This window comes from Protopterus annectens, chromosome 12.part0, assembly GCF_019279795.1.
Source record: "Protopterus annectens isolate FY-2018-M chromosome 12.part0, PAN1.0, whole genome shotgun sequence".
Taxonomy (NCBI): domain Eukaryota; kingdom Metazoa; phylum Chordata; order Ceratodontiformes; family Protopteridae; genus Protopterus; species Protopterus annectens.
This window is the reverse complement of record NC_056746.1, coordinates 397,458,434-397,471,373: the sequence shown is the minus strand read 5'-3', so window position 1 is coordinate 397,471,373 and position 12,940 is coordinate 397,458,434. Positions and strand designations below refer to the sequence as shown.

Here is a 12,940-nt window from a genome sequence, read left to right as displayed (position 1 = left end):
ACTGTGCTGTATCCTGGTATGTATTCAAATTGCTCATCTCCCATCTTACTTTCTGTTACTGTGCATATTCGCTGAATCAGGCTGAAAGATTTCATTTATTTGCGCATAAACACTAAACATGAATTCATCCATTTCTCAGCAAAATATGCAGCAGCCTCTTAACTGTGTTTTCAACATCCTAAAAGGGAAATTAAAAAAAAAAAACAGAAATCATACTAGAATCTAATTTAAACAAATTCAGACTGAACTATAAGTAGAGAGTATTTTTCCTTACATTCTGAAGAAAGGGTATAGTTGCAAGAGGCACAAAGAAAGATATAAAAGTAATCTACAAAATTGTACTGTAGCCCAGATCAACACAGAGTATGTTTTATGGGTAGGGAGAGGGAATAACACAGACATTAATTTCTGTTGTCAATTCCTGCTATGTTTGTTTCCGAAAAAACATTTCAGCCAGCTACATGCATTTCTAGCACCAAAGCAGAACAAATGGTAACTATGCATTACACTTTCTTAGACAGGAAATGAATTAAATACAAGTTGGCTGTTCGACCTTTCTTGATTTTTTTCTACCTGCTATTAATTTATTTATTGTCAAGTGCCATCATACCTCAGCACCCTAGTTGCCCCATATTGTTGTCCATCATGATCATGGCTCACTCCTTCCTGTATACATATTTTGTTGTAGAAGGAAGAGCTGAGTATCTTAGAGTCAGGATCATCATATTTGTGATGGCACAAAGGGTTTTCTAAAGTTGTCTCAGTCTTCCCTGTGCTTGACATACAGTGTAACATTGTTCTTGCTCTTGTATGATTCAGGCATAAGAAGTTTTGCTTGAAATGGTGGTTACATTATGTCGAAACAACAGTAGGTGTTACTGCTATAATTCAACTGAACCACGATACCACACCAAGAACTTTATTAGATAAAGCTTTCGGGTCTACACCCTTCATCAGTATGAGTCATTACAAAAAAATCAACATTTAAATAGGAGAATATAAAATCACATGCTTCAGCCCATCCCACTTCCTAATTAACAATCAAAACTAAAAGTAATATACAACTCATAAAGGACTATATAAAAAATACTTAAAAAAGACAGAAACCTTACTTTACATAAGAACTCTACTGTTTAAAATAAAACATAAAAAATATTAATGACTTATACAAACATTATATAAACATTTAATATATCTATACACAATAAAAAAATCACTGGTAGCATCTAACATCCTATGGTGTACTACATCAGGTTGTAGAAACTTGTCATAACCATGTCAAACCCAGATTTGATGAATATGCTTCATCTCAAAAAATCTAGATCCCTTAGAGCCACAAGGGCAGGTGACTTAAACCTCGACACGGTTATTAATAGGACGTGCTGGAGGGATAGATTCATCACCCAAAGACTCCCTATGCTGTGGAACAAAATCCCGGTTTATGTGAGGCAGAGCACCTCGCTGGCCTTGTTCAAGAGGAATCTTGACCAATGGATGGGAGATCGCAGATACACCCCAGGGGTTACCTCAGTGTCACTGCTCGACAGAGGCACAGCTAAATAATGGGCATAGTTTCTCCAAACTAAGGGGTGGCGTAAGCCACAAAACTATGGGCTAGGCTTATAAATGCCCTCGGGCAGATAGCCTAGTATGAACCTATGAACCTATAACTATTAAAGCCTCTCTCTCTGCCTTTTAACTAATACTGGCTTTAAACTAACCGCATTATTTAAGCCAGGGGATACATCCGCCTGTAGCCTAATAATCCACTCTAGTTCTCTCAACTCCAAAAAATTGTTAATGTCACCTTTCCTTAAACTCACAGCCATTTTACTTAATACCCTAAATTTAAATACATGTCTTTCACCTTTTTCCATGGCATGCTTACTCAGAGCATTTGTCAATACTTTTCTTCTTATTTCCGATTTATGCTCCACTATTCTCTCTCTTAGTTTTCTAATCGTTTTACCCACATAAAACGATGTACATAAGGTACACGTAGCTAGATACACCATCCTTTCCTCATTACAAGCAGTTAATGTTTTTATAACAAAGACTTCTCCTGTTATTGGATGTTGAAATTTAGTGTCTCCTTCATATAAATCATTGCAACAGGAACAATTATAACATTTAATTATCCCTTCTAATTCATTTTTTTCTTTTAGTTTTAACCTGAAAGTCTTTATAGCATATTTTCTGCTTCAGAGCTTCACAGCTCCCGTAAGCAAACCTTGGTTTATCACCTACAATTGATTTTATCTTCGGAAGTAAGAAGAAAAGTATTGACAAATGCTCTGAGTAAGCATGCCATGGAAAAAGGTGAAAGACATGTATTTAAATTTAGGGTATTAAGTAAAATGGCAGTGAGTTTAAGGAAAGGTGACATTAACAATTTTTTGGAGTTGAGAGAACTAGAGTGGATTATTAGGCTACAGGCGGATGTATCCCCTGGCTTAAATAATGCGTTTAGTTTAAAGCCAGTATTAGTTAAAAGGCAGAGAGAGAGGCTTTAATAGGTTATGACAAGTTTCTACAACCTGATGTAGTACACCATAGGATGTTAGATGCTACCAGTGATTTTTTTATTGTGTATAGATATATTAAATGTTTATATAATGTTTGTATAAGTCATTAATATTTTTTATGTTTTATTTTAAACAGTAGAGTTCTTATGTAAAGTAAGGTTTCTGTCTTTAAGTATTTTTTATATAGTCTTTTATGAGTTGTATATTACTTTTAGTTTTGATTGTTAATTAGGAAGTGGGATGGGCTGAAGCATGTAATTTTATATTCTCCTATTTAAATGTTGATTTTTTTGTAATGACTCATACTGATGAAGGGTGTAGACCCGAAAGTTTTATCTAATAAAGTTCTTGGTGTGGTATCGTGGTTCAGTTGAATTATAGCAGTAACACCTACTGTTGTTTCTACTTGGATATATTTGGTGTATACTGCAGACACCTGGTTAGTAAGGAGAGCTTCAGCCTGTGGTGGTTGTGGTGTTTGCTCGGGGAACTTTTGCTGTCTACTTCTGGTGACTGCGTGCAGTGGCATATGGAGATTGAAGTAAGAGAATCCAGTAATTCTGTTAAGAATTGGTTGCGGCTGCATGAGAATCCACTATTAAAAATGGTATATGAAGCGGTCCCTGAACAACTGACTGTAGATGTAAAGGTGAAAGAGTTTAAGGAACATTTGTTATCTCTGGAGAAGAAAATGCAAACTTATAAACATCTGCAGTGGCAGCGACTGAGTTTTCAGGCATATCTTGAATTGGGTATTGTGCAGAGAGGTCTAAGAATACTAAAGATGCCCTCTGATGGCAATACCTATAATGACTTACTGATGCAATGGCAACAATTAAACCTTAAGCTAAGTGCTGATTATATGAAATTGATGAACACATTTTTTGAGCCTATAGAAAGTAAGCTCATAGAAGAAATTGAACAGCTTGAAAGTATTATTACTAGTTTACCTTGCTTTAATGATTCGGTGGGGCTATATCAGAGCTTCCTAACCCGAATGCATGCATTGGACTCAAAATTACAGCAAAGGAAAAGAAATAAATTACATAGAGATATGGGTGATTTTAAACAGAATCATATTTTTTCTTGGCCAAGAGAAGAAGGTAATGTAGCAACTTTTAATAAGAAAACATCGGCTACCATGGCTAAAAAAAACGGGTCCATTGGATCAACTTGATGTATTTGAGGAACAGAAGAAAGAAGTAACCTCTGCTATACATCATAGTACTGAGCATGTAAAATCTGTTTCCAGATCGGTTTCCTTATCTGAAAATATCAATGTATCTTTAAGTGAAGGAGAGGGCATGGTGCAAAGTTTAACTTCCAGTAATGGCGGGTCCGAGGCTATGAAGGAAGGTGCTGTACGTCCCAAAATAAGGGAAGGTATGGCGTCTAGTACAGCAAGCTTGAATAAAAAAGCCTTGCAAAGGGAGATAACTTCTTTCTCCTTTTTTGCTGAAGCAACCGGAGAAGGTTGCTTCGCAAGTACAGTCAAAAGAGTCTCGCTTGCAGTATCAACAGCAACAGCAGCAGACATTCTTAGGGAAGAGGAAGAACAACAGTCCGTTGGTGCACAACAAGCTGGTCAAGCGATAGTTAAACCAAATAAAGGTACTGTAAACCTTTCTAAGGTTTTATTGACAGAAGCGCAATTACTATTGTTGAGTAAAGGCTTAAAGTTCATTCCGAATGCAAGGGATGACATTGTACAAGCAATTATAGACCTGAAAATGTTTGTGCGTTTGGTTGGTCTCAAAATGATTTTTAAGAATGATATGTATAAGCCAGTTTGTAGAAAGTTAAGTGTCTTCATGCCAGTATTATGCCCTATTTTAAATGCATTTTCCAATATTGTTGAACGTGAATTACGACTGTACTATAATAGTAGTGCTGTTCGTAAAAGGTTTTATAACTTTTGCTGAACACCTGGCCTTGGAACTACAAGCATGTGATACTATAGTAATAAAGCAAGCCAACAAAGGGGGAGCAATTGTGGTAATGGAGAAGGATGACTACTTTGAAAACTTTAAACTGTTATTGAATGATTTAAATACATTTAGGAGAATTTCCCTTGTGCAAGTTCAGCGAATAGTAACTGAAGTTAACATGGCTGTTTATGAGCTTCAGATTAATGATGATTTGAGTGTGGAATTATTTAATTATTTGACTGTTCCTTGCCCCAGAACACCTCAAATATATGGTATCCCAAAAATACATAAAAATATCACCAACCCACCCTTGAGACCTATGTTCTCGGGTGGGGGATGGGTGACAGAACCAATTTCCAAATATCTACAAAATGTTTTGGGGAAATATTTGGATATCTGTCCTACTGTGTTAAAGGATACAAATGATTTTTTAGGTAGTCTTTATAATTGGCAGTTGAGTAATAATGTGGCTGATTATATTATGGTTACTATGGATATCACCTCACTTTTCACTGTTATTCCCAATGATTATGGGGTTAACGCTATACGTGATTTTTTGAATAAGGAGGCGAGGATGGTTGGAAGAGACATTGAGACCATCTGTTCTCTTTTGGAAGTAGTTCTGTTACATAATGTTTTTATTTTTGATGCACAACCTTTTCTGCAGCTTACAGGTGTGGCAATGGGTACTCCCATTGCCAACACGTATGCTAATCATGTGCTTTGAGTGGGAGAAGAAAGTTATATTTGATGAAAGTAGTTACTTAAATGATAAAATGTTGTTCTATAAAAGATTTGTGGACGATTGTTTTATGATATGGAAAGAGTCCCTACTGGAATTGGAAGCTTATATACATTACCTCAATAGTTCAACCAACTTTCTAAAGTTTAAAATGGAGGCTTCAGTTAGTAGTATGAATTTCTTGGATGTAACGTTGTTTAAGGTCAATAGCCGATTAGAATCTAAGGTGTTCAGAAAAGAGGTAGATGCTTTGAGGTATGTGAATAGAGACAGTATGCATGCTCCACATATTTTTAAAGGAATAATTAAAGCACAATTTATAAGATTGGGTAAGCTGAATACAGTTCATAGGTTCATAGGTTTATACTAGGCTATCTGCCCTAAGGCATTTATAAGCCTAGCCCAAAGTTTTGTGGCTTACGCCACCCCTTATGTTAAAAAATACTGTGCCCATTAGTTTGTTGTGCCTCTGTCCAGCAGTGACACAGAGATGATTCCCGGGGTAAACCTACGATGTCCCATCCACCGGTCAGGATTTATCTTGAACAGAGCCAGCGAGGTGCTCTGCCTCACATGGACCGGGATTTTATTCCACAGCATAGGGAGTCTCTGGGTGACAAATCTATCCCTCCAGCATGTCCTATTTATATCCGTGCTAAGGTTTAAGTTGCTTGCTCTAGTGGATCTGGTAGATTTGGATTTTTTGAGGTGGAGCATGTCCATTAATTCTGGGTTGGACATGGCCTTGTATGTCAGGCACAGGTCACCTCTGAGCAGACGGTATGCGACTGAATAGAGCTGGAGTTTCTTCAGTCTGGCAGCATATGACAGATTTTGGAGTCCCTTTATCCTTTTGGTGAGGAACTTTTGGGGTCTCTCCAATTGCTGCAGGTGTCGGGTGAGATACATCCCGAATGGGGCATTGTACTCGATCATTGGTCTGATAAGTGAAGAGTACAGGGGAACAATGACCTCACTTGATCTGGATGTGAATCTCTTCATGATCAGGTGGGCAATGTAGAAGGTCTTTCTAACCACTTTAGCAATGTGAGTGTCAAAAGAAAGGCCGCTGTCAACCTGGGTCCCCAGGTCCCTGATAACCTCTTCTGTGCTTAGTGGATTGCCACCTATATGGTAGCTTGGGGTTACCTTGGCTTTTCCCGAAGGGTATGACTATACATTTTTTGGCATCTAACTTCAGGCCATGGCTCTGGCACCAGCTATCAGTTTCCGTGAGACCCCTCTGAAGGATATCTGTGTCCGATGTACTTTCCACTATGGCGCCCAGTTTGCAGTCATCTGCAAACTTTGTCAGCCATAGTCCTCCTATGTTTGCCTGTACTTCTGAGAAGTAGATGCCGAACAACAGGGGGCCAAGGACTGAGCCCTGTGGGACACCACTTGTGACCGGCTTGGAGTCTGACATGGCGCCAGCAACTCTAACCCTGTGGGTTTTGTCCTTTAGCCAGTTTGCAACCCATCTTGTGACATATGGGTTTACATTTAAGCTGGTAAGTTTCTCTATAATACCCGAGTGGGGTATTGTGTCGAAAGCTTTTGCAAGGTCAAGGTAGGCTGTATGGACTTCCTTTCCCTCATCAGTGGCCTTGGTGACTGTTTCGAAGAAGTCGACCAAGTTCAAAAGGCATGATCTGCCCTTGACAAAGCCAAACTGGGTCGGGTCCAATGTCTGCAAGTCCCCTATGTCTTTGTTTATGAGTTCCATTATGATCCTCTCCATAGCTTTGCAGACCAGGCTTGTTAAGCTTATGGGGCAGTAATTACCAGGGTCTGTAGAGGCACCGCCTTTGTGGAGTGGGACCACAGTTGCCGTACGCCACTCCTTGGGCATGTATCCTGTGGTAAGGCTAAGATTAAACAGCTGCCTTATGTGCGGGTTTAGTTCCTCATTGAGTTTGTGTAGCACACAGCCGGGGACACCATCCGGTCCCATTGATGCTGTGTTTTTAGCTTTGTTGAGGATGTTTTTTTTGAACAGGTAGAAATTATGTCATTAGAATTTGAGAGAAGTGGTTATTCCAAACAATTGATAAATAAGATAAGGGAGGAAGTAGTAGAGGGTAGACAGATTAATTATAGACCAATATTGGCAGTTGGTAATGAGAAAACAAATGATGGTTCACCTGCAGTTGTTGAAACTTTGAGGTATATGACAACATACAATTTAAATACACGGAGTGTATGTAATATAATAGAAAGGAATTGGCCAATTTTATTGGCTATGCCTGAGATAAAATCAATTGTAGGTGATAAACCAAGGTTTGCTTACAGGAGCTGTGAAGCTCTGAAGCAGAAAATATGCGATAAAGACTTTCAGGTTAAAACTAAAAGAAAAAATGAATTAGAAGGGATGATTAAATGTTATAATTGTTCCTGTTGCAATGATTTATATGAAGGAGACACTAAATTTCAACATCCAATAACAGGAGAAGTCTTTGTTATAAAAACATTAACTGCTTGTAATGAGGAAAGGATGGTGTATCTAGCTACGTGTACCTTATGTACATCGTTGTATGTGGGTAAAACTATCAGAAAACTAAGAGAGAGAATAGTGGAGCATAAATCGGAAATAAGAAGAAAAGTATTGACAAATGCTCTGAGTAAGCATGCCATGGAAAAAGGTGAAAGACATGTATTTAAATTTAGGGTATTAAGTAAAATGGCAGTGAGTTTAAGGAAAGGTGACATTAACAATTTTTTGGAGTTGAGAGAACTAGAGTGGATTATTAGGCTACAGGCGGATGTATCCCCTGCCTTAAATAATGCGGTTAGTTTAAAGCCAGTATTAGTTAAAAGGCAGAGAGAGAGGCTTTGATAGGTTATGACAAGTTTCTACAACCTGATGTACTACACCATAGGATGTTAGATGCTACCAGTGATTTTTTTTATTGTGTATAGATATATTAAATGTTTATATAATGTTTGTATAAGTCAGTAATAGTTTGACAAAGCCTTCGGGTGAAAGCGCTCACTGTGCACGAATAAATTATTTGTTGGATTACATCGGCTGCATTTATTTCAAGAACTGCTAATTTTGGATGAATTTGACTTTGAAGGATTTTGTCTGAGGAAAGAGCTGTGGCCATCTCGCACCTGCATGAGTTATATTTTTTTGACTTTATTCATACTATTTCACGCAGGAGCGTTTATCTTTTGGGTGGTTCGTACTTTTTTCTTTTTGCATTTTCCAATATTGTTGAATGTGAATTACAACTGTACTATAATAGTAGTGCTGTTCATAAAAGGTTTTATAACATAACTTTTGCTGAACACCTGGCCTTGAGGGAACTACAAGCATGTGATACTATAGTAATAAAGCAAGCCGACAAAGGGGGAGCAATTGTGGTAATGGAGAAGGATGAATACTTTGAAAACTTTAAACTGTTTTTGAATGATTTAAATACATTTAGGAGAATTTCCCTTGTGGAAGTTCAGCGAATAGTAACTGAAGTTAACATGGCTGTTTATGAGCTTCAGATTAATGATGATTTGAGTGTGGAATTATTTAATTATTTGACTGTTCCTTGCCCCAGAACACCTCAAATATATGGTATCCCAAAAATACATAAAAATATCACCAACCCACCCTTGAGACCTATTGTCTCGGGTGGGGGATGGGTGACAGAACCAATTTCCAAATATTTACAAAATGCTTTGGGGAAATACTTGGATATCTGTCCCACTGTGTTAAAGGATACAAATGATTTTTAGGTAGTCTTTATAACTGGCAGTTGAGTAATAATGTGACTGAATATATTATGGTTACTATGGATATCACCTCACTTTTCACTGTCATTCCCAATGATTATGGGGTTAACGCTATACGGGATTTTTTGAATAAGGAGGTGAGAATGGTTGGAAGAGACATTGAGACCATCTGTTCTCTTTTGAAAGTAGTTCTGTTACATAATGTTTTTATTTTTGATGCACAACCTTTTCTGCAGCTTACAGGTGTGGCAATGGGTACTCCCATTGCCAACACGTATGCTAATCATGTGCTTTATGAGTGGGAGAAGAAAGTTATATTTGATGAAAGTAGTTACTTAAATGATAAAATGTTGTTCTATAAAAGATTTGTGGACGATTGTTTTATGATATGGAAAGAGTCCCCACTGGAATTGGAAGCTTATATACATTACCTCAATAGTTCAACTGACTTTCTAAAGTTTAAAATGGAGGCTTCAGTTAGTAGTATGAATTTCTTGGATGTAACGTTGTTTAAGGTCAATAGCAGATTAGAATCTAAGGTGTTCAGAAAAGAGGCAGATGCTTTGAGGTATGTGAATAGAGACAGTATGCATGCTCCACATATTTTTAAAGGAATAATTAAAGCACAATTTATAAGATTGAGTAAGCTGAATACAGTTGAGGATGTTTTTTTTGAACAGGTAGAAATTATGTCATTAGAGTTTGAGAGAAGTGGTTATTCCAAACAATTGATAAATAAGATAAGGGAGGAAGTAGTAGAGGGTAGACAGATTAATTATAGACCAATATTGGTGGTTGGTAATGAGAAAACAAATGATGGTTCACCTGCAGTTGTTGAAACTTTGAGGTATATGACAACATACAATTTAAATACACGAGTGTATGTAATATAATAGAAAGGAATTGGCCAATTGTATTGGCTATGCCTGAGATAAAATCAATTGTAGGTGATAAACCAAGGTTTGTTTACAGGAGCTGTGAAGCTCTGAAGCAGAAAATATGTGATAAAGACTTTCAGGTTAAAACTAAAAGAAAAAATGAATTAGAAGGGATGATTAAATGTTATAATTGTTCCTGTTGCAATGATTTATATGAAGGAGACACTAAATTTCAACATCCAATAACAGGAGAAGTCTTTGTTATAAAAACATTAACTGCTTGTAATGAGGAAAGGATGGTGTATCTAGCTATGTGTACCTTATGTACATCGTTTTATGTGGGTAAAATGATTAGAAAACTAAGAGAGAGAATAGTGGAGCATAAATCGGAAGTAAGAAGAAAAGTATTGACAAATGCTGTGAGTAAGCATGCCATGGAAAAAGGTGAAAGACATGTATTTAAATTTAGGGTATTAAGTAAAATGGCTGTGAGTTTAAGGAAAGGTGACATTAACAATTTTTTGGAGTTGAAAGAACTAGACTGGATTATTAGGCTACAGGCGGATGTATCCCCTGGCTTAAATAATGCGGTTAGTTTAAAGCCAGTATTAGTTAAAAGGCAGAGAGAGAGAGAGGCTTTAATAGGTTATGACAAGTTTCTACAACCTGATGTACTACACCATAGGATGTTAGATGCTACCAGTGATTTTTTTATTGTGTATAGATATATTAAATGTTTATATAATGTTTGTATAAGTCATTAATATTTTTTATGTTTTATTTTAAACAGTAGAGTTCTTATGTAAAGTAAGGTTTCTGCCTTTTTTAAGTATTTTTTATATAGTCCTTTATGAGTTGTATATTACTTTTAGTTTTGATTGTTAATTAGGAAGTGGGATGGGCTGAAGCATGTGATTTTATATTCTCCTATTTAAATGTTGATTTTTTTTGTAATGACTCATACTGATGAAGGGTGTAGACCCGAAAGCTTTATCTAATAAAGTTCTTGGTGTGGTGTCGTGGTTCAGTTACATTATGTCCCCAGTACCTACCAAGCCCGTGATCTCTAAAAGTAGGTAAGCAAGTTCCACCCTGCATGGAAGGAGAGGTAGACGGTTATGCCTTCCTTCCTGGTCATTGCAATCAGATGCTCATATGTAAATTAAAACCACAATACCACTGGAGCAGATAGCCACTAAGACAGCAGTATTTTTTATTTATTTGGTCATTTATTAGATGTAAGACTTGTCATTTTAACTTGGCTTAACAAAATGTGAGTCGGTGAAATAAATGATTCCCTAATGTTGTAGAATGGGAGAGGAGAAGTTACCTACCGTGTGAACTTCTTACCTACCTGAGGTGGGAAAATTTGGCTAAAAACAACAAAGGAATTGATGGTTGTATAAAATTTCCTCTAAACAACTTTTGGGCTTGATGTTTTTTCTACTTAGATTTTTTCTCCCCTCATAAACTAGCATAATTTTGGTTCTAATCAGGTTAAATGTATACTTACTGGAGCTCACTTGTGTGCTTAGGCTGCAAGTAAAATGCTGTTCTAATCCACTTCCTGTGTAACAGCAGGCTGTTATAAGGTTTCTTTCAGGACATAGCAGAGAGAAGTAAGTCCGTTATATACAAAAATCATGTAATCTTATTGGCTATCATTTGCCGTTGCAATTATTAGATTCCTTATTTCACTGATGTTATGTTTCTTTAATGATATTTAAAACAGATTTAGTAAAGAGAACAAAGAATCCAGAGATCCGTATGCTTATATGCCATTTGGAGCTGGACCACGAAACTGCATTGGAATGAGATTTGCTCTCCTCACTATGAAGTTAGCACTTGTGACACTATTACAGGACTTCTCCTTGGTTCCTTGCCATGAAACTCAGGTAGAAACATAAACTGGTTTATATATACATATATTGTAGCACCTGTTTGACTTTGGCTATTTTATGACATGAACTTTTTTTTTGTTTTTACAGAGCATTTTAATTACTGTCATTACTTTTATCTATAGCTAGAATCTAAAATATGAAGTACAATAAAATGAGTTACTGTTAAAAGACAGTCTCTTCTTTGTTTTCTGCATTCTTAACTAAACTGTTTCCACTCACCACACACATGCACATCTGTGTGTATATATATATATATATATATATCATATACATACATACACACATATATATATATATATATATACATACATGTAATGTGTGTGTCCACCTTTGCTTATCCTCTTTTCTTCCCTTAAAGTGCATTTTTATTCTAGATTTCTAGTTGTGTGACTAAATGTACTAGCAAGAATGTTGTGTTATTTAGTAGTAGGCTGGTGCTGAAAAACTACTTAGTATGCATTCATTTTTTTAATTTGTTAGACGTGTCCTAGAGCTGATTTGAGTGTTAAAGGAAGTTAATAAAACAGGCTAAGTGCCACAGCTTATGCAAATTTGAACTGAATGGGTTCAAACCATAATCTCCAATAAAACAACTTTGCAACTTGAGCACTGTGCTGTACCATTAGTTTCTTAAACTAGCATGATGTGAATTTATTTTATCGACTACAGTGGAAAATAGTGTTCTTTTTACGGAAGTTTAGTTGATGCTGACTATCGAAGATAGTAACATGCTTCGTAATGCTATTAGAAAAAAAAATCATAAGAGATAACAGGCACTTAATAGACAAATGTACTGAATGACTGATGACACCAGGAAAAGTTGAGTATTACTAATTAATTAGTAATGTGATGAAGGTTACATCCAACAATGAAGTGCTAAAATGAAATGTACCACTGCTTTATCTATAGCTAATTCCAAAGCCCTATGTTGTGTCCTATTCAGAGTCAGAATCCTGTTTTTGAATGCTGTCTGAAACCTGTTTGCTGAAATCTGAATATCTCTTAAGTATCTTTTGGTATACACATCATATATAGCCGATAGTGGTACCCTGTGTCATCCTTATTATTGTTACAAATTAACCCCTGTAATGCATTGCAGTTGAGAATTAGTATTAGCCTTGGTCATCATGGGTAAACTGACATTCAGTTGTGAGTCTTTATTAAAAACATGCTCAGTAGTGTAATCAGTTATATGTACTCCACAAGCATGCTTTCCGATTAATCTTTGCTGTATGAC

General features: G+C 36.5%; 1 protein-coding gene across 1 annotated transcript in view; it reads left to right on the top strand.

Moving 5' to 3' along the window:
• The window catches only part of LOC122816597 (cytochrome P450 3A30-like), a 451,471-nt gene that overhangs the window by 436,623 nt on the left and 1,908 nt on the right, over positions 1-12,940 (top strand). Inside the window, exon 12 of the mRNA XM_044089497.1 lies at positions 11,535-11,697. Within this exon, the coding sequence (XP_043945432.1) occupies positions 11,535-11,697 (163 nt within the window). The remainder of the gene's footprint in view (positions 1-11,534; positions 11,698-12,940) is intronic.